The 21,788-nt window shown below is 42.4% G+C and overlaps 1 protein-coding gene across 1 annotated transcript in view; it reads left to right on the plus strand.

Moving 5' to 3' along the window:
- The window catches only part of e2f7 (E2F transcription factor 7), a 43,308-nt gene that overhangs the window by 14,060 nt on the left and 7,460 nt on the right, over positions 1-21,788 (plus strand). The window contains exon 11 of the mRNA XM_046296845.1: positions 21,331-21,520. Within this exon, the coding sequence (XP_046152801.1) occupies positions 21,331-21,520 (190 nt within the window). The remainder of the gene's footprint in view (positions 1-21,330; positions 21,521-21,788) is intronic.

A 21,788-nucleotide genomic window follows, 5' to 3' on the forward strand; every position in this document is an offset into this window, starting at 1 on the left:
GTAGTAGAGGACGACATTATGGAGACATGGAAGTAGTAGAGGACGACATTATGGAAGTAGTAGAGGACGACATTATGGAAGTAGTAGAGGACGACATTATGGAAGTAGTAGAGGACGACATTATGGAAGTAGTAGAGGACGACATTATGGAGACATGGAAGTAGTAGAGGACGACATTATGAAGACATGGAAGTAATAGAGGACGACATTATGAAGTCATGGAAGTAGTAGAGGACGACATTATGGAAGTAGTAGAGGAGGACATTATGGAGACATGGAAGTAGTAGAGGACGACATTATGAAGACATGGACGTAGTAGAGGACGACATTATGGAAGTAGTAGAGGAGGACATTATGGAGACATGGAAGTAGTAGAGGACGACATTATGAAGACATGGAAGTAGTAGAGGACGACATTATGGAAGTAGTAGAGGACGACATTATGGAAGTAGTAGAGGACGACATTATGGAAGTAGCAGAGGAGGACATTATGGAGACATGGAAGTAGTAGAGGACGACATTATGAAGACATGGAAGTAGTAGAGGACGACATTATGAAGACATGGAAGTAGTAGAGGACGACATTATGAAGTCATGGAAGTAGTAGAGGACGACATTATGGAAGTAGTAGAGGAGGACATTATGGAGACATGGAAGTAGTAGAGGACGACATTATGAAGACATGGACGTAGTAGAGGACGACATTATGGAAGTAGTAGAGGAGGACATTATGGAGACATGGAAGTAGTAGAGGACGACATTATGAAGACATGGAAGTAGTAGAGGACGACATTATGGAAGTAGTAGAGGACGACATTATGGAAGTAGTAGAGGACGACATTATGGAAGTAGTAGAGGACGACATTATGGAAGTAGCAGAGGAGGACATTATGGAGACATGGAAGTAGTAGAGGACGACATTATAAAGACGTTGAAGTAGTAGAGGACGACATTATGGAAGTAGTAGAGGACGACATTATGGAAGTAGTAGAGGACGACATTATGGAAGTAGTAGAGGACGACATTATGAAGACATGGAAGTAGTAGAGGACGACATTATGGAGACATGGAAGTAGTAGAGGACGACATTATGGAGACATGGAAGTAGTAGAGGACGACATTATGGAGACATGGAAGTAGTAGAGGACGACATTATGGAGACATGGAAGTAGTAGAGGACGACATTATGGAGACATGGAAGTAGTAGAGGACGACATTATGGAGACATGGAAGTAGTAGAGGACGACATTATGGAGACATGGAAGTAGTAGAGGACGACATTATGGAAATATGGAAGTAGTAGAGGAGGACATTATGAAGACATTGAAGTACTAGAGGACGACATTATGAAGACATTGAAGTAGTAGAGGACGACATTATGGAAGTAGTAGAGGAGGACATTACGAAGACATGGACGTAGTAGAGGACGACATTACGAAGACATGGAAGTAGTAGAGGACGACATTATGAAGACATGGAAGTAGTAGAGGACGACATTATGGAGACATGGAAGTAGTACAGGATGACATTATGAAGACATTGAAGTAGTAGAGGACGACATTATGAAGACATGGAAGTAATAGAGGACGACATTATGGAGACATGGAAGTAGTAGAGGACGACATTATGGAGACATGGAAGTAGTAGAGGACGACATTATGAAGACATGGTAGTAGTAGAGGACGACATTATGGAAGTAGCAGAGGAGGACATTATGGAGACATGGAAGTAGTAGAGGACGACATTATAAAGACGTTGAAGTAGTAGAGGACGACATTATGGAAGTAGTAGAGGACGACATTATGAAGACATGGAAGTAGTAGAGGACGACATTATGGAGACATGGAAGTAGTAGAGGACGACATTATGGAGACATGGAAGTAGTAGAGGACGACATTATGGAGACATGGAAGTAGTAGAGGACGACATTATGGAGACATGGAAGTAGTAGAGGACGACATTATGGAAGTAGTAGAGGACGACATTATGGAAGTAGTAGAGGACGACATTATGGAAGTAGTAGAGGACGACATTATGGAAGTAGTAGAGGACGACATTATGGAAGTAGTAGAGGACGACATTATGGAGACATGGAAGTAGTAGAGGACGACATTATGAAGACATGGAAGTAGTAGAGGACGACATTACGAAGACATGGAAGTAGTAGAGGACGACATTATGAAGACATGGAAGTAGTAGAGGACGACATTATGGAGACATGGAAGTAGTACAGGATGACATTATGAAGACATTGAAGTAGTAGAGGACGACATTATGAAGTCATGGAAGTAGTAGAGGACGACATTATGGAAGTAGTAGAGGAGGACATTATGGAGACATGGAAGTAGTAGAGGACGACATTATGAAGACATGGACGTAGTAGAGGACGACATTATGGAAGTAGTAGAGGAGGACATTATGGAGACATGGAAGTAGTAGAGGACGACATTATGGAGACATGGAAGTAGTAGAGGACGACATTATGGAAGTAGTAGAGGACGACATTATGGAAGTAGTAGAGGACGACATTATGGAAGTAGTAGAGGACGACATTATGGAGACATGGAAGTAGCAGAGGAGGACATTATGGAGACATGGAAGTAGTAGAGGACGACATTATGAAGACATGGAAGTAGTAGAGGACGACATTATGAAGTCATGGAAGTAGTAGAGGACGACATTATGGAAGTAGTAGAGGAGGACATTATGGAGACATGGAAGTAGTAGAGGACGACATTATGAAGACATGGACGTAGTAGAGGACGACATTATGGAAGTAGTAGAGGAGGACATTATGGAGACATGGAAGTAGTAGAGGACGACATTATGAAGACATGGAAGTAGTAGAGGACGACATTATGGAAGTAGTAGAGGGCGACATTATGGAAGTAGTAGAGGACGACATTATGGAAGTAGTAGAGGACGACATTATGGAAGTAGCAGAGGAGGACATTATGGAGACATGGAAGTAGTAGAGGACGACATTATAAAGACGTTGAAGTAGTAGAGGACGACATTATGGAAGTAGTAGAGGACGACATTATGGAAGTAGTAGAGGACGACATTATGGAAGTAGTAGAGGACGACATTATGAAGACATGGAAGTAGTAGAGGACGACATTATGGAGACATGGAAGTAGTAGAGGACGACATTATGGAGACATGGAAGTAGTAGAGGACGACATTATGGAGACATGGAAGTAGTAGAGGACGACATTATGGAGACATGGAAGTAGTAGAGGACGACATTATGGAGACATGGAAGTAGTAGAGGACGACATTATGGAGACATGGAAGTAGTAGAGGACGACATTATGGAGACATGGAAGTAGTAGAGGACGACATTATGGAAATATGGAAGTAGTAGAGGAGGACATTATGAAGACATTGAAGTACTAGAGGACGACATTATGAAGACATTGAAGTAGTAGAGGACGACATTATGGAAGTAGTAGAGGAGGACATTACGAAGACATGGACGTAGTAGAGGACGACATTACGAAGACATGGAAGTAGTAGAGGACGACATTATGAAGACATGGAAGTAGTAGAGGACGACATTATGGAGACATGGAAGTAGTACAGGATGACATTATGAAGACATTGAAGTAGTAGAGGACGACATTATGAAGACATGGAAGTAATAGAGGACGACATTATGGAGACATGGAAGTAGTAGAGGGCGACATTATGGAGACATGGAAGTAGTAGAGGACGACATTATGAAGACATGGTAGTAGTAGAGGACGACATTATGGAAGTAGCAGAGGAGGACATTATGGAGACATGGAAGTAGTAGAGGGCGACATTATAAAGACGTTGAAGTAGTAGAGGACGACATTATGGAAGTAGTAGAGGACGACATTATGAAGACATGGAAGTAGTAGAGGACGACATTATGGAGACATGGAAGTAGTAGAGGAGACATTATGGAGACATGGAAGTAGTAGAGGACGACATTATGGAGACATGGAAGTAGTAGAGGACGACATTATGGAGACATGGAAGTAGTAGAGGACGACATTATGGAAGTAGTAGAGGACGACATTATGGAAGTAGTAGAGGACGACATTATGGAAGTAGTAGAGGACGACATTATGGAAGTAGTAGAGGACGACATTATGGAGACATGGAAGTAGTAGAGGACGACATTATGAAGACATGGAAGTAGTAGAGGACGACATTATGAAGTCATGGAAGTAGTAGAGGACGACATTATGGAAGTAGTAGAGGAGGACATTATGGAGACATGGAAGTAGTAGAGGACGACATTATGAAGACATGGACGTAGTAGAGGACGACATTATGGAAGTAGTAGAGGAGGACATTATGGAGACATGGAAGTAGTAGAGGACGACATTATGAAGACATGGAAGTAGTAGAGGACGACATTATGGAAGTAGTAGAGGAGGACATTATGGAGACATGGAAGTAGTAGAGGACGACATTATGAAGACATGGAAGTAGTAGAGGACGACATTATGGAAGTAGTAGAGGACGACATTATGGAAGTAGTAGAGGACGACATTATGGAAGTAGCAGAGGAGGACATTATGGAGACATGGAAGTAGTAGAGACATTATAAAGGCATTATAAAGACGTTGAAGTAGTAGAGGACGACATTATGGAAGTAGTAGAGGACGACATTATGAAGACATGGAAGTAGTAGAGGACGACATTATGGAGACATGGAAGTAGTAGAGGACGACATTATGGAGACATGGAAGTAGTAGAGGACGACATTATGGAGACATGGAAGTAGTAGAGGACGACATTATGGAGACATTGATGTAGTAGAGGACGACATTATGGAGACATGGAAGTAGTGGGACGACATTATGGAGACATGGAAGTAGTAGAGGACGACATTATGGAGACATGGAAGTAGTAGAGGACGACATTATGGAGACATGGAAGTAGTAGAGGACGACATTATGAAGACATGGAAGTAGTAGAGGACGACATTATGAAGACATGGAAGTAGTAGAGGACGACATTATGAAGTCATGGAAGTAGTAGAGGACGACATTATGGAAGTAGTAGAGGAGGACATTATGGAGACATGGAAGTAGTAGAGGACGACATTATGAAGACATGGACGTAGTAGAGGACGACATTATGGAAGTAGTAGAGGGGGACATTATGGAGACATGGAAGTAGTAGAGGACGACATTATGAAGACATGGAAGTAGTAGAGGACGACATTATGGAAGTAGTAGAGGACGACATTATGGAAGTAGTAGAGGACGACATTATGGAAGTAGTAGAGGACGACATTATGGAAGTAGTAGAGGACGACATTATGGAAGTAGCAGAGGAGGACATTATGGAGACATGGAAGTAGTAGAGGACGACATTATAAAGACGTTGAAGTAGTAGAGGACGACATTATGGAAGTAGTAGAGGACGACATTATGGAAGTAGTAGAGGACGACATTATGGAAGTAGTAGAGGACGACATTATGAAGACATGGAAGTAGTAGAGGACGACATTATGGAGACATGGAAGTAGTAGAGGACGACATTATGGAGACATGGAAGTAGTAGAGGACGACATTATGGAGACATGGAAGTAGTAGAGGACGACATTATGGAGACATGGAAGTAGTAGAGGACGACATTATGGAGACATGGAAGTAGTAGAGGACGACATTATGGAGACATGGAAGTAGTAGAGGACGACATTATGGAAATATGGAAGTAGTAGAGGAGGACATTATGAAGACATTGAAGTACTAGAGGACGACATTATGAAGACATTGAAGTAGTAGAGGACGACATTATGGAAGTAGTAGAGGAGGACATTACGAAGACATGGACGTAGTAGAGGGCGACATTATGGAGACATGGAAGTAGTAGAGGACGACATTATGGAAGTAGTAGAGGACGACATTATGGAGACATGGAAGTAGTAGAGGACGACATTATGAAGACATGGAAGTAGTAGAGGACGACATTATGAAGTCATGGAAGTAGTAGAGGACGACATTATGGAAGTAGTAGAGGAGGACATTATGGAGACATGGAAGTAGTAGAGGACGACATTATGGAGACATGGAAGTAGTAGAGGGCGACATTATGGAAGTAGTAGAGGACGACATTATGGAAGTAGTAGAGGACGACATTATGGAAGTAGTAGAGGACGACATTATGGAAGTAGTAGAGGACGACATTATGGAGACATGGAAGTAGTAGAGGACGACATTATGAAGACATGGAAGTAGTAGAGGACGACATTATGAAGTCATGGAAGTAGTAGAGGACGACATTATGGAAGTAGTAGAGGAGGACATTATGGAGACATGGAAGTAGTAGAGGACGACATTATGAAGACATGGACGTAGTAGAGGACGACATTATGGAAGTAGTAGAGGAGGACATTATGGAGACATGGAAGTAGTAGAGGACGACATTATGAAGACATGGAAGTAGTAGAGGACGACATTATGGAAGTAGTAGAGGAGGACATTATGGAGACATGGAAGTAGTAGAGGACGACATTATGAAGACATGGAAGTAGTAGAGGACGACATTATGGAAGTAGTAGAGGACGACATTATGGAAGTAGTAGAGGACGACATTATGGAAGTAGCAGAGGAGGACATTATGGAGACATGGAAGTAGTAGAGGACGACATTATAAAGACGTTGAAGTAGTAGAGGACGACATTATGGAAGTAGTAGAGGGCGACATTATGAAGACATGGAAGTAGTAGAGGACGACATTATGGAGACATGGAAGTAGTAGAGGACGACATTATGGAGACATGGAAGTAGTAGAGGACGACATTATGGAGACATGGAAGTAGTAGAGGACGACATTATGGAGACATTGATGTAGTAGAGGGCGACATTATGGAGACATGGAAGTAGTAGAGGACGACATTATGGAGACATGGAAGTAGTAGAGGGCGACATTATGGAGACATGGAAGTAGTAGAGGACGACATTATGGAGACATGGAAGTAGTAGAGGACGACATTATGAAGACATGGAAGTAGTAGAGGACGACATTATGAAGACATGGAAGTAGTAGAGGACGACATTATGAAGTCATGGAAGTAGTAGAGGACGACATTATGGAAGTAGTAGAGGAGGACATTATGGAGACATGGAAGTAGTAGAGGACGACATTATGAAGACATGGACGTAGTAGAGGACGACATTATGGAAGTAGTAGAGGAGGACATTATGGAGACATGGAAGTAGTAGAGGACGACATTATGAAGACATGGAAGTAGTAGAGGACGACATTATGGAAGTAGTAGAGGACGACATTATGGAAGTAGTAGAGGACGACATTATGGAAGTAGTAGAGGACGACATTATGGAAGTAGCAGAGGAGGACATTATGGAGACATGGAAGTAGTAGAGGACGACATTATAAAGACGTTGAAGTAGTAGAGGACGACATTATGGAAGTAGTAGAGGACGACATTATGGAAGTAGTAGAGGACGACATTATGAAGACATGGAAGTAGTAGAGGACGACATTATGGAGACATGGAAGTAGTAGAGGACGACATTATGGAGACATGGAAGTAGTAGAGGACGACATTATGGAGACATGGAAGTAGTAGAGGACGACATTATGGAGACATGGAAGTAGTAGAGGACGACATTATGGAGACATGGAAGTAGTAGAGGACGACATTATGGAGACATGGAAGTAGTAGAGGACGACATTATGGAAATATGGAAGTAGTAGAGGAGGACATTATGAAGACATTGAAGTACTAGAGGACGACATTATGAAGACATTGAAGTAGTAGAGGACGACATTATGGAAGTAGTAGAGGAGGACATTACGAAGACATGGACGTAGTAGAGGACGACATTATGGAGACATGGAAGTAGTAGAGGACGACATTATGGAAGTAGTAGAGGACGACATTATGGAGACATGGAAGTAGTAGAGGACGACATTATGAAGACATGGAAGTAGTAGAGGACGACATTATGAAGTCATGGAAGTAGTAGAGGACGACATTATGGAAGTAGTAGAGGAGGACATTATGGAGACATGGAAGTAGTAGAGGACGACATTATGAAGACATGGACGTAGTAGAGGACGACATTATGGAAGTAGTAGAGGAGGACATTATGGAGACATGGAAGTAGTAGAGGACGACATTATGAAGACATGGAAGTAGTAGAGGACGACATTATGGAAGTAGTAGAGGAGGACATTATGGAGACATGGAAGTAGTAGAGGACGACATTATGAAGACATGGAAGTAGTAGAGGACGACATTATGGAAGTAGTAGAGGACGACATTATGGAAGTAGTAGAGGACGACATTATGGAAGTAGCAGAGGAGGACATTATGGAGACATGGAAGTAGTAGAGGACGACATTATAAAGACGTTGAAGTAGTAGAGGACGACATTATGGAAGTAGTAGAGGACGACATTATGAAGACATGGAAGTAGTAGAGGACGACATTATGGAGACATGGAAGTAGTAGAGGACGACATTATAAAGACGTTGAAGTAGTAGAGGACGACATTATGGAAGTAGTAGAGGACGACATTATGAAGACATGGAAGTAGTAGAGGACGACATTATGGAGACATGGAAGTAGTAGAGGACGACATTATGGAGACATGGAAGTAGTAGAGGACGACATTATGGAAATATGGAAGTAGTAGAGGAGGACATTATGAAGACATTGAAGTACTAGAGGACGACATTATGAAGACATTGAAGTAGTAGAGGACGACATTATGGAAGTAGTAGAGGAGGACATTACGAAGACATGGACGTAGTAGAGGACGACATTATGGAGACATGGAAGTAGTAGAGGACGACATTATGGAAGTAGTAGAGGACGACATTATGGAGACATGGAAGTAGTAGAGGACGACATTATGAAGACATGGAAGTAGTAGAGGACGACATTATGAAGTCATGGAAGTAGTAGAGGACGACATTATGGAAGTAGTAGAGGAGGACATTATGGAGACATGGAAGTAGTAGAGGACGACATTATGGAGACATGGAAGTAGTAGAGGACGACATTATGGAAGTAGTAGAGGACGACATTATGGAAGTAGTAGAGGACGACATTATGGAAGTAGTAGAGGACGACATTATGGAAGTAGTAGAGGACGACATTATGGAGACATGGAAGTAGTAGAGGACGACATTATGAAGACATGGAAGTAGTAGAGGACGACATTATGAAGTCATGGAAGTAGTAGAGGACGACATTATGGAAGTAGTAGAGGAGGACATTATGGAGACATGGAAGTAGTAGAGGACGACATTATGAAGACATGGACGTAGTAGAGGACGACATTATGGAAGTAGTAGAGGAGGACATTATGGAGACATGGAAGTAGTAGAGGACGACATTATGAAGACATGGAAGTAGTAGAGGACGACATTATGGAAGTAGTAGAGGAGGACATTATGGAGACATGGAAGTAGTAGAGGACGACATTATGAAGACATGGAAGTAGTAGAGGACGACATTATGGAAGTAGTAGAGGACGACATTATGGAAGTAGTAGAGGACGACATTATGGAAGTAGCAGAGGAGGACATTATGGAGACATGGAAGTAGTAGAGGACGACATTATAAAGACGTTGAAGTAGTAGAGGACGACATTATGGAAGTAGTAGAGGACGACATTATGAAGACATGGAAGTAGTAGAGGACGACATTATGGAGACATGGAAGTAGTAGAGGACGACATTATGGAGACATGGAAGTAGTAGAGGACGACATTATGGAGACATGGAAGTAGTAGAGGACGACATTATGGAGACATTGATGTAGTAGAGGACGACATTATGGAGACATGGAAGTAGTAGAGGACGACATTATGGAGACATGGAAGTAGTAGAGGACGACATTATGGAGACATGGAAGTAGTAGAGGACGACATTATGGAGACATGGAAGTAGTAGAGGACGACATTATGAAGACATGGAAGTAGTAGAGGACGACATTATGAAGACATGGAAGTAGTAGAGGACGACATTATGAAGTCATGGAAGTAGTAGAGGACGACATTATGGAAGTAGTAGAGGAGGACATTATGGAGACATGGAAGTAGTAGAGGACGACATTATGAAGACATGGACGTAGTAGAGGACGACATTATGGAAGTAGTAGAGGAGGACATTATGGAGACATGGAAGTAGTAGAGGACGACATTATGAAGACATGGAAGTAGTAGAGGACGACATTATGGAGACATGGAAGTAGTAGAGGACGACATTATGGAGACATGGAAGTAGTAGAGGACGACATTATGGAGACATGGAAGTAGTAGAGGACGACATTATGGAGACATGGAAGTAGTAGAGGACGACATTATGGAGACATGGAAGTAGTAGAGGACGACATTATGGAAATATGGAAGTAGTAGAGGAGGACATTATGAAGACATTGAAGTACTAGAGGACGACATTATGAAGACATTGAAGTAGTAGAGGACGACATTATGGAAGTAGTAGAGGAGGACATTACGAAGACATGGACGTAGTAGAGGACGACATTATGGAGACATGGAAGTAGTAGAGGACGACATTATGGAAGTAGTAGAGGGCGACATTATGGAGACATGGAAGTAGTAGAGGACGACATTATGAAGACATGGAAGTAGTAGAGGACGACATTATGAAGTCATGGAAGTAGTAGAGGACGACATTATGGAAGTAGTAGAGGAGGACATTATGGAGACATGGAAGTAGTAGAGGACGACATTATGGAGACATGGAAGTAGTAGAGGACGACATTATGGAAGTAGTAGAGGACGACATTATGGAAGTAGTAGAGGACGACATTATGGAAGTAGTAGAGGACGACATTATGGAAGTAGTAGAGGACGACATTATGGAGACATGGAAGTAGTAGAGGACGACATTATGAAGACATGGAAGTAGTAGAGGACGACATTATGAAGTCATGGAAGTAGTAGAGGACGACATTATGGAAGTAGTAGAGGAGGACATTATGGAGACATGGAAGTAGTAGAGGACGACATTATGAAGACATGGACGTAGTAGAGGACGACATTATGGAAGTAGTAGAGGAGGACATTATGGAGACATGGAAGTAGTAGAGGACGACATTATGAAGACATGGAAGTAGTAGAGGACGACATTATGGAAGTAGTAGAGGAGGACATTATGGAGACATGGAAGTAGTAGAGGACGACATTATGAAGACATGGAAGTAGTAGAGGACGACATTATGGAAGTAGTAGAGGACGACATTATGGAAGTAGTAGAGGACGACATTATGGAAGTAGCAGAGGAGGACATTATGGAGACATGGAAGTAGTAGAGGACGACATTATAAAGACGTTGAAGTAGTAGAGGACGACATTATGGAAGTAGTAGAGGACGACATTATGAAGACATGGAAGTAGTAGAGGACGACATTATGGAGACATGGAAGTAGTAGAGGACGACATTATGGAGACATGGAAGTAGTAGAGGACGACATTATGGAGACATGGAAGTAGTAGAGGACGACATTATGGAGACATTGATGTAGTAGAGGACGACATTATGGAGACATGGAAGTAGTAGAGGACGACATTATGGAGACATGGAAGTAGTAGAGGACGACATTATGGAGACATGGAAGTAGTAGAGGACGACATTATGGAGACATGGAAGTAGTAGAGGACGACATTATGAAGACATGGAAGTAGTAGAGGACGACATTATGAAGACATGGAAGTAGTAGAGGACGACATTATGAAGTCATGGAAGTAGTAGAGGACGACATTATGGAAGTAGTAGAGGAGGACATTATGGAGACATGGAAGTAGTAGAGGACGACATTATGAAGACATGGACGTAGTAGAGGACGACATTATGGAAGTAGTAGAGGAGGACATTATGGAGACATGGAAGTAGTAGAGGACGACATTATGAAGACATGGAAGTAGTAGAGGACGACATTATGGAAGTAGTAGAGGACGACATTATGGAAGTAGTAGAGGACGACATTATGGAAGTAGTAGAGGACGACATTATGGAAGTAGCAGAGGAGGACATTATGGAGACATGGAAGTAGTAGAGGACGACATTATAAAGACGTTGAAGTAGTAGAGGACGACATTATGGAAGTAGTAGAGGACGACATTATGGAAGTAGTAGAGGACGACATTATGAAGACATGGAAGTAGTAGAGGACGACATTATGGAGACATGGAAGTAGTAGAGGACGACATTATGGAGACATGGAAGTAGTAGAGGACGACATTATGGAGACATGGAAGTAGTAGAGGACGACATTATGGAGACATGGAAGTAGTAGAGGACGACATTATGGAGACATGGAAGTAGTAGAGGACGACATTATGGAGACATGGAAGTAGTAGAGGACGACATTATGGAAATATGGAAGTAGTAGAGGAGGACATTATGAAGACATTGAAGTACTAGAGGACGACATTATGAAGACATTGAAGTAGTAGAGGACGACATTATGGAAGTAGTAGAGGAGGACATTACGAAGACATGGACGTAGTAGAGGACGACATTATGGAGACATGGAAGTAGTAGAGGACGACATTATGGAAGTAGTAGAGGACGACATTATGGAGACATGGAAGTAGTAGAGGACGACATTATGAAGACATGGAAGTAGTAGAGGACGACATTATGAAGTCATGGAAGTAGTAGAGGACGACATTATGGAAGTAGTAGAGGAGGACATTATGGAGACATGGAAGTAGTAGAGGACGACATTATGAAGACATGGACGTAGTAGAGGACGACATTATGGAAGTAGTAGAGGAGGACATTATGGAGACATGGAAGTAGTAGAGGACGACATTATGAAGACATGGAAGTAGTAGAGGACGACATTATGGAAGTAGTAGAGGAGGACATTATGGAGACATGGAAGTAGTAGAGGACGACATTATGAAGACATGGAAGTAGTAGAGGACGACATTATGGAAGTAGTAGAGGACGACATTATGGAAGTAGTAGAGGACGACATTATGGAAGTAGCAGAGGAGGACATTATGGAGACATGGAAGTAGTAGAGGACGACATTATAAAGACGTTGAAGTAGTAGAGGACGACATTATGGAAGTAGTAGAGGACGACATTATGAAGACATGGAAGTAGTAGAGGACGACATTATGGAGACATGGAAGTAGTAGAGGACGACATTATGGAGACATGGAAGTAGTAGAGGACGACATTATGGAGACATGGAAGTAGTAGAGGACGACATTATGGAGACATGGAAGTAGTAGAGGACGACATTATATGGAGACATGGAAGTAGTAGAGGACGACATTATGGAGACATGGAAGTAGTAGAGGACGACATTATGGAAATATGGAAGTAGTAGAGGAGGACATTATGAAGACATTGAAGTACTAGAGGACGACATTATGAAGACATTGAAGTAGTAGAGGACGACATTATGGAAGTAGTAGAGGAGGACATTACGAAGACATGGACGTAGTAGAGGACGACATTATGGAGACATGGAAGTAGTAGAGGACGACATTATGGAAGTAGTAGAGGACGACATTATGGAGACATGGAAGTAGTAGAGGACGACATTATGAAGACATGGAAGTAGTAGAGGACGACATTATGAAGTCATGGAAGTAGTAGAGGATGACATTATGGAAGTAGTAGAGGAGGACATTATGGAGACATGGAAGTAGTAGAGGACGACATTATGGAGACATGGAAGTAGTAGAGGACGACATTATGGAAGTAGTAGAGGGCGACATTATGGAAGTAGTAGAGGACGATTGTTATGGAAGTAGTAGAGGACGACATTATGGAAGTAGTAGAGGACGACATTATGGAGACATGGAAGTAGTAGAGGACGACATTATGAAGACATGGAAGTAGTAGAGGACGACATTATGAAGTCATGGAAGTAGTAGAGGACGACATTATGGAAGTAGTAGAGGAGGACATTATGGAGACATGGAAGTAGTAGAGGACGACATTATGAAGACATGGACGTAGTAGAGGACGACATTATGGAAGTAGTAGAGGAGGACATTATGGAGACATGGAAGTAGTAGAGGACGACATTATGAAGACATGGAAGTAGTAGAGGACGACATTATGGAAGTAGTAGAGGAGGACATTATGGAGACATGGAAGTAGTAGAGGACGACATTATGAAGACATGGAAGTAGTAGAGGACGACATTATGGAAGTAGTAGAGGACGACATTATGGAAGTAGTAGAGGACGACATTATGGAAGTAGCAGAGGAGGACATTATGGAGACATGGAAGTAGTAGAGGACGACATTATAAAGACGTTGAAGTAGTAGAGGACGACATTATGGAAGTAGTAGAGGACGACATTATGAAGACATGGAAGTAGTAGAGGACGACATTATGGAGACATGGAAGTAGTAGAGGACGACATTATGGAGACATGGAAGTAGTAGAGGACGACATTATGGAGACATGGAAGTAGTAGAGGACGACATTATGGAGACATTGATGTAGTAGAGGACGACATTATGGAGACATGGAAGTAGTAGAGGACGACATTATGGAGACATGGAAGTAGTAGAGGACGACATTATGGAGACATGGAAGTAGTAGAGGACGACATTATGGAGACATGGAAGTAGTAGAGGACGACATTATGAAGACATGGAAGTAGTAGAGGACGACATTATGAAGACATGGAAGTAGTAGAGGACGACATTATGAAGTCATGGAAGTAGTAGAGGACGACATTATGGAAGTAGTAGAGGAGGACATTATGGAGACATGGAAGTAGTAGAGGACGACATTATGAAGACATGGACGTAGTAGAGGACGACATTATGGAAGTAGTAGAGGAGGACATTATGGAGACATGGAAGTAGTAGAGGACGACATTATGAAGACATGGAAGTAGTAGAGGACGACATTATGGAAGTAGTAGAGGACGACATTATGGAAGTAGTAGAGGACGACATTATGGAAGTAGTAGAGGACGACATTATGGAAGTAGCAGAGGAGGACATTATGGAGACATGGAAGTAGTAGAGGACGACATTATAAAGACGTTGAAGTAGTAGAGGACGACATTATGGAAGTAGTAGAGGACGACATTATGGAAGTAGTAGAGGACGACATTATGGAAGTAGTAGAGGACGACATTATGAAGACATGGAAGTAGTAGAGGGCGACATTATGGAGACATGGAAGTAGTAGAGGACGACATTATGGAGACATGGAAGTAGTAGAGGACGACATTATGGAGACATGGAAGTAGTAGAGGACGACATTATGGAGACATGGAAGTAGTAGAGGACGACATTATGGAGACATGGAAGTAGTAGAGGACGACATTATGGAGACATGGAAGTAGTAGAGGACGACATTATGGAAATATGGAAGTAGTAGAGGAGGACATTATGAAGACATTGAAGTACTAGAGGACGACATTATGAAGACATTGAAGTAGTAGAGGACGACATTATGGAAGTAGTAGAGGAGGACATTACGAAGACATGGACGTAGTAGAGGACGACATTATGGAGACATGGAAGTAGTAGAGGACGACATTATGGAAGTAGTAGAGGACGACATTATGGAGACATGGAAGTAGTAGAGGACGACATTATGAAGACATGGAAGTAGTAGAGGACGACATTATGAAGTCATGGAAGTAGTAGAGGACGACATTATGGAAGTAGTAGAGGAGGACATTATGGAGACATGGAAGTAGTAGAGGACGACATTATGAAGACATGGACGTAGTAGAGGACGACATTATGGAAGTAGTAGAGGAGGACATTATGGAGACATGGAAGTAGTAGAGGACGACATTATGAAGACATGGAAGTAGTAGAGGACGACATTATGGAAGTAGTAGAGGAGGACATTATGGAGACATGGAAGTAGTAGAGGACGACATTATGAAGACATGGAAGTAGTAGAGGACGACATTATGGAAGTAGTAGAGGACGACATTATGGAAGTAGTAGAGGACGACATTATGGAAGTAGCAGAGGAGGACATTATGGAGACATGGAAGTAGTAGAGGACGACATTATAAAGACGTTGAAGTAGTAGAGGACGACATTATGGAAGTAGTAGAGGACGACATTATGAAGACATGGAAGTAGTAGAGGACGACATTATGGAGACATGGAAGTAGTAGAGGACGACATTATGGAGACATGGAAGTAGTAGAGGACGACATTATGGAGACATGGAAGTAGTAGAGGACGACATTATGGAGACATTGATGTAGTAGAGGACGACATTATGGAGACATGGAAGTAGTAGAGGACGACATTATGGAGACATGGAAGTAGTAGAGGACGACATTATGGAGACATGGAAGTAGTAGAGGACGACATTATGGAGACATGGAAGTAGTAGAGGACGACATTATGAAGACATGGAAGTAGTAGAGGACGACATTATGAAGACATGGAAGTAGTAGAGGACGACATTATGAAGTCATGGAAGTAGTAGAGGACGACATTATGGAAGTAGTAGAGGAGGACATTATGGAGACATGGAAGTAGTAGAGGACGACATTATGAAGACATGGACGTAGTAGAGGACGACATTATGGAAGTAGTAGAGGAGGACATTATGGAGACATGGAAGTAGTAGAGGACGACATTATGAAGACATGGAAGTAGTAGAGGACGACATTATGGAAGTAGTAGAGGACGACATTATGGAAGTAGTAGAGGACGACATTATGGAAGTAGTAGAGGACGACATTATGGAAGTAGTAGAGGACGACATTATGGAAGTAGCAGAGGAGGACATTATGGAGACATGGAAGTAGTAGAGGACGACATTATAAAGACGTTGAAGTAGTAGAGGACGACATTATGGAAGTAGTAGAGGACGACATTATGGAAGTAGTAGAGGACGACATTATGAAGACATGGAAGTAGTAGAGGACGACATTATGGAGACATGGAAGTAGTAGAGGACGACATTATGGAGACATGGAAGTAGTAGAGGACGACATTATGGAGACATGGAAGTAGTAGAGGACGACATTATGGAGACATGGAAGTAGTAGAGGACGACATTATGGAGACATGGAAGTAGTAGAGGACGACATTATGGAGACATGGAAGTAGTAGAGGACGACATTATGGAGACATGGAAGTAGTAGAGGACGACATTATGGAAATATGGAAGTAGTAGAGGAGGACATTATGAAGACATTGAAGTACTAGAGGACGACATTATGAAGACATTGAAGTAGTAGAGGACGACATTATGGAAGTAGTAGAGGAGGACATTACGAAGACATGGACGTAGTAGAGGACGACATTATGAAGACATGGAAGTAGTAGAGGAGGACATTATGAAGACATGGAAGTAGTAGAGGACGACATTATGAAGACATGGAAGTAGTAGAGGAGGACATTATGAAGACATGGAAGTAGTAGAGGACGACATTATGGAAGTAGTAGAGGAGGACATTACGAAGACATGGACGTAGTAGAGGACGACATTATGAAGACATGGAAGTAGTAGAGGAGGACATTATGAAGACATGGAAGTAGTAGAGGACGACATTATGAAGACATGGAAGTAGTAGAGGAGGACATTATGAAGACATGGAAGTAGTAGAGGAGGACATTATGGAGACATGGAAGTAGTAGAGGACGACATTATGGAAATATGGAAGTAGTAGAGGAGGACATTATGAAGACATTGAAGTACTAGAGGACGACATTATGAAGACATTGAAGTAGTAGAGGACGACATTATGGAAGTAGTAGAGGAGGACATTACGAAGACATGGACGTAGTAGAGGACGACATTATGGAGACATGGAAGTAGTAGAGGACGACATTATGGAAGTAGTAGAGGACGACATTATGGAGACATGGAAGTAGTAGAGGACGACATTATGAAGACATGGAAGTAGTAGAGGACGACATTATGAAGTCATGGAAGTAGTAGAGGACGACATTATGGAAGTAGTAGAGGAGGACATTATGGAGACATGGAAGTAGTAGAGGACGACATTATGAAGACATGGACGTAGTAGAGGACGACATTATGGAAGTAGTAGAGGAGGACATTATGGAGACATGGAAGTAGTAGAGGACGACATTATGAAGACATGGAAGTAGTAGAGGACGACATTATGGAAGTAGTAGAGGAGGACATTATGGAGACATGGAAGTAGTAGAGGACGACATTATGAAGACATGGAAGTAGTAGAGGACGACATTATGGAAGTAGTAGAGGACGACATTATGGAAGTAGTAGAGGACGACATTATGGAAGTAGCAGAGGAGGACATTATGGAGACATGGAAGTAGTAGAGGACGACATTATAAAGACGTTGAAGTAGTAGAGGACGACATTATGGAAGTAGTAGAGGACGACATTATGAAGACATGGAAGTAGTAGAGGACGACATTATGGAGACATGGAAGTAGTAGAGGACGACATTATGGAGACATGGAAGTAGTAGAGGACGACATTATGGAGACATGGAAGTAGTAGAGGACGACATTATGGAGACATTGATGTAGTAGAGGACGACATTATGGAGACATGGAAGTAGTAGAGGACGACATTATGGAGACATGGAAGTAGTAGAGGACGACATTATGGAGACATGGAAGTAGTAGAGGACGACATTATGGAGACATGGAAGTAGTAGAGGACGACATTATGAAGACATGGAAGTAGTAGAGGACGACATTATGAAGACATGGAAGTAGTAGAGGACGACATTATGAAGTCATGGAAGTAGTAGAGGACGACATTATGGAAGTAGTAGAGGAGGACATTATGGAGACATGGAAGTAGTAGAGGACGACATTATGAAGACATGGACGTAGTAGAGGACGACATTATGGAAGTAGTAGAGGAGGACATTATGGAGACATGGAAGTAGTAGAGGACGACATTATGAAGACATGGAAGTAGTAGAGGACGACATTATGGAAGTAGTAGAGGACGACATTATGGAAGTAGTAGAGGACGACATTATGGAAGTAGTAGAGGACGACATTATGGAAGTAGCAGAGGAGGACATTATGGAGACATGGAAGTAGTAGAGGACGACATTATAAAGACGTTGAAGTAGTAGAGGACGACATTATGGAAGTAGTAGAGGACGACATTATGGAAGTAGTAGAGGACGACATTATGAAGACATGGAAGTAGTAGAGGACGACATTATGGAGACATGGAAGTAGTAGAGGACGACATTATGGAGACATGGAAGTAGTAGAGGACGACATTATGGAGACATGGAAGTAGTAGAGGACGACATTATGGAGACATGGAAGTAGTAGAGGACGACATTATGGAGACATGGAAGTAGTAGAGGACGACATTATGGAGACATGGAAGTAGTAGAGGACGACATTATGGAGACATGGAAGTAGTAGAGGACGACATTATGGAAGTAGTAGAGGAGGACATTATGGAGACATTGAAGTACTAGAGGACGACATTATGAAGACATTGAAGTAGTAGAGGACGACATTATGGAAGTAGTAGAGGAGGACATTACGAAGACATAGACGTAGTAGAGGACGACATTATGAAGACATGGAAGTAGTAGAGGAGGACATTATGAAGACATGGAAGTAGTAGAGGACGACATTATGAAGACATGGAAGTAGTAGAGGAGGACATTATGAAGACATGGAAGTAGTAGAGGACGACATTATGGAAGTAGTAGAGGAGGACATTACGAAGACATGGACGTAGTAGAGGACGACATTATGAAGACATGGAAGTAGTAGAGGAGGACATTATGAAGACATGGAAGTAGTAGAGGACGACATTATGAAGACATGGAAGTAGTAGAGGAGGACATTATGAAGACATGGAAGTAGTAGAGGAGGACATTATGGAGACATTGAAGTAGTAGAGGACGACATTATGGAGACATTGAAGTAGTAGAGGATGACATTATTTCAGTATATTTCATCATCATACATGATGTGATTTAATTCAGAAAATGCAGAAAATCTTGTTAATGATTCCCGAAAGCGAAGCATTAAATTAAAATGTGAATCACTGCATGCTCTCTGACCAGGATAAAAAGATTCCAAGTTGTAATTAAACACAATGGCATTATCATTTTGGTGATGCATGTGATATTTGTAATTGTACAAAACCCCAGACTATTAATCTCAGCCTCTCACTTCCATTCAAATTGAGGAGTGAGAGAAGTCATGGTAGGTGAGAGAAGTCATGGTAGGTGTGCTCAAATCCACAGTATTTCTACCTACCAGTAGTCTGGTACATTCACCTGAAACAGTCACAAAATCCTCTGCAGAGGAAGCATAGCAGTTCACATTATTTGTGCTTGAAAAATTAGCAAAACAGAGCTATCATTTTTGTAGATGAGCCATGCAATTTCATGGCTCATTATTTGAGAGGGAAATGTGATCAAAGCTCATCGTAAATTAATTATGGGATGCACTAGGGAGCGCTGCAGCATTTGGCTGTGGGAGGGTCACATTAAAAACTGAAGAATAGGAGCTGATCGTGGACTACAGGAAAAGGCGGGCCGAACAGACCCCCATTAACTGTAGTGTAGTGGGTAGAGAGTTTCAAGAGCCTTGGTTTCCACATCACCAACCAACTATCATGGTCCAAACACACCAAGACAGTCGTGAAGAGGGAACAACAACACCTTTTCACTCTCAGGAGACTGAAAAGATCTGGCATGTGTCCCCAGATCCTCAAAAGGTTCTACAGCTGCACCATCGAGAGCATCCTGAACGGTTGCATCACTAGCTAGTATGGAAACTGTTCGGCATCTGACCACGAGGCGCTACAGAGGGTAGTGCGCATGGCCCAGTACATCACTGGGGCCTAGGACCCAGCAAGCTGTACCGGAGCGCCAAGTCTTGGACCAAAAGGCACCTTAACAGCTGATACCCCCAAGCCAAAAGACTGCTGAACAATTCATCAAATGGCCACCGGACTATTTACATTGACACCCCCCCTTTTGTACACTGCTGCTACTAGCTGTTTATTATTGTTGTAGTCGGCTCACTTTACAAATAAAGTTTGATTTGATCTTCCTTTTCACACGCATCGGGCTCCGGGGGGAAGTTTCCCTATACTCTTAGAATGCAAAGGTGCCATCTAGAACCATATAGGGTTCTACGGGCTATACCCGTGCAGAGGGTTCTACCGGGAACCAAAAAGGGTTCTCCTATGGGGACAGCTGAAGAACCCCTTTGGGGCCCTTTTCTCTAAAAATGTAGGTATATTTCTAGGATCAGCTTCCCTTCCTCAATCCTAACCATAATTATTAGTGTGGGAAATACAAAGCTGGCCCAAGATCAGCATCTAGGGGCAACTTCACCCTACTCCTCTCAAAATGTCTCTTGTTTTTCTTTTCCTAGAGAAGGAGAGTGGAGGGAAACAGCTGTCAGATGACCACCAGCCCAAGGACCAGCTCCCTAGAGCACCCAGGGGGGCTAGTCAGGGAAGAGGCCCTATTGAGAGTCCTCCGAGACGGGGAGGTGGGCAGACAGAGCCCCCACAACAACCTGGTCCGGCCTTCACACTACCTCTATGTGCCTAACTCTGCAGGTATGCTATGTTAAAAACAACTCTGTGCCAGTCAGTCAGTGTTGCTCAGTTAATGTCTCTTATCCACACTAGCATCATTTGTTTTAGTTTGCGTCTCTGAAACATGACCTTTAGACTGTGTGACAGAGTGGATATTGGACTGTACAGGTAGTGCTGATAGACTTGTTGTCTACTTATAGGAGCAGTGTCCTTAACGTAGTGACCTCAGTCCCATGTAGGGATTTGTAGTCTTTCAAGGATAAAGGTATTGTGAGTGATGATCACGCCT

This window comes from Oncorhynchus gorbuscha, linkage group LG14, assembly GCF_021184085.1.
Source record: "Oncorhynchus gorbuscha isolate QuinsamMale2020 ecotype Even-year linkage group LG14, OgorEven_v1.0, whole genome shotgun sequence".
NCBI lineage: Eukaryota > Metazoa > Chordata > Actinopteri > Salmoniformes > Salmonidae > Oncorhynchus > Oncorhynchus gorbuscha.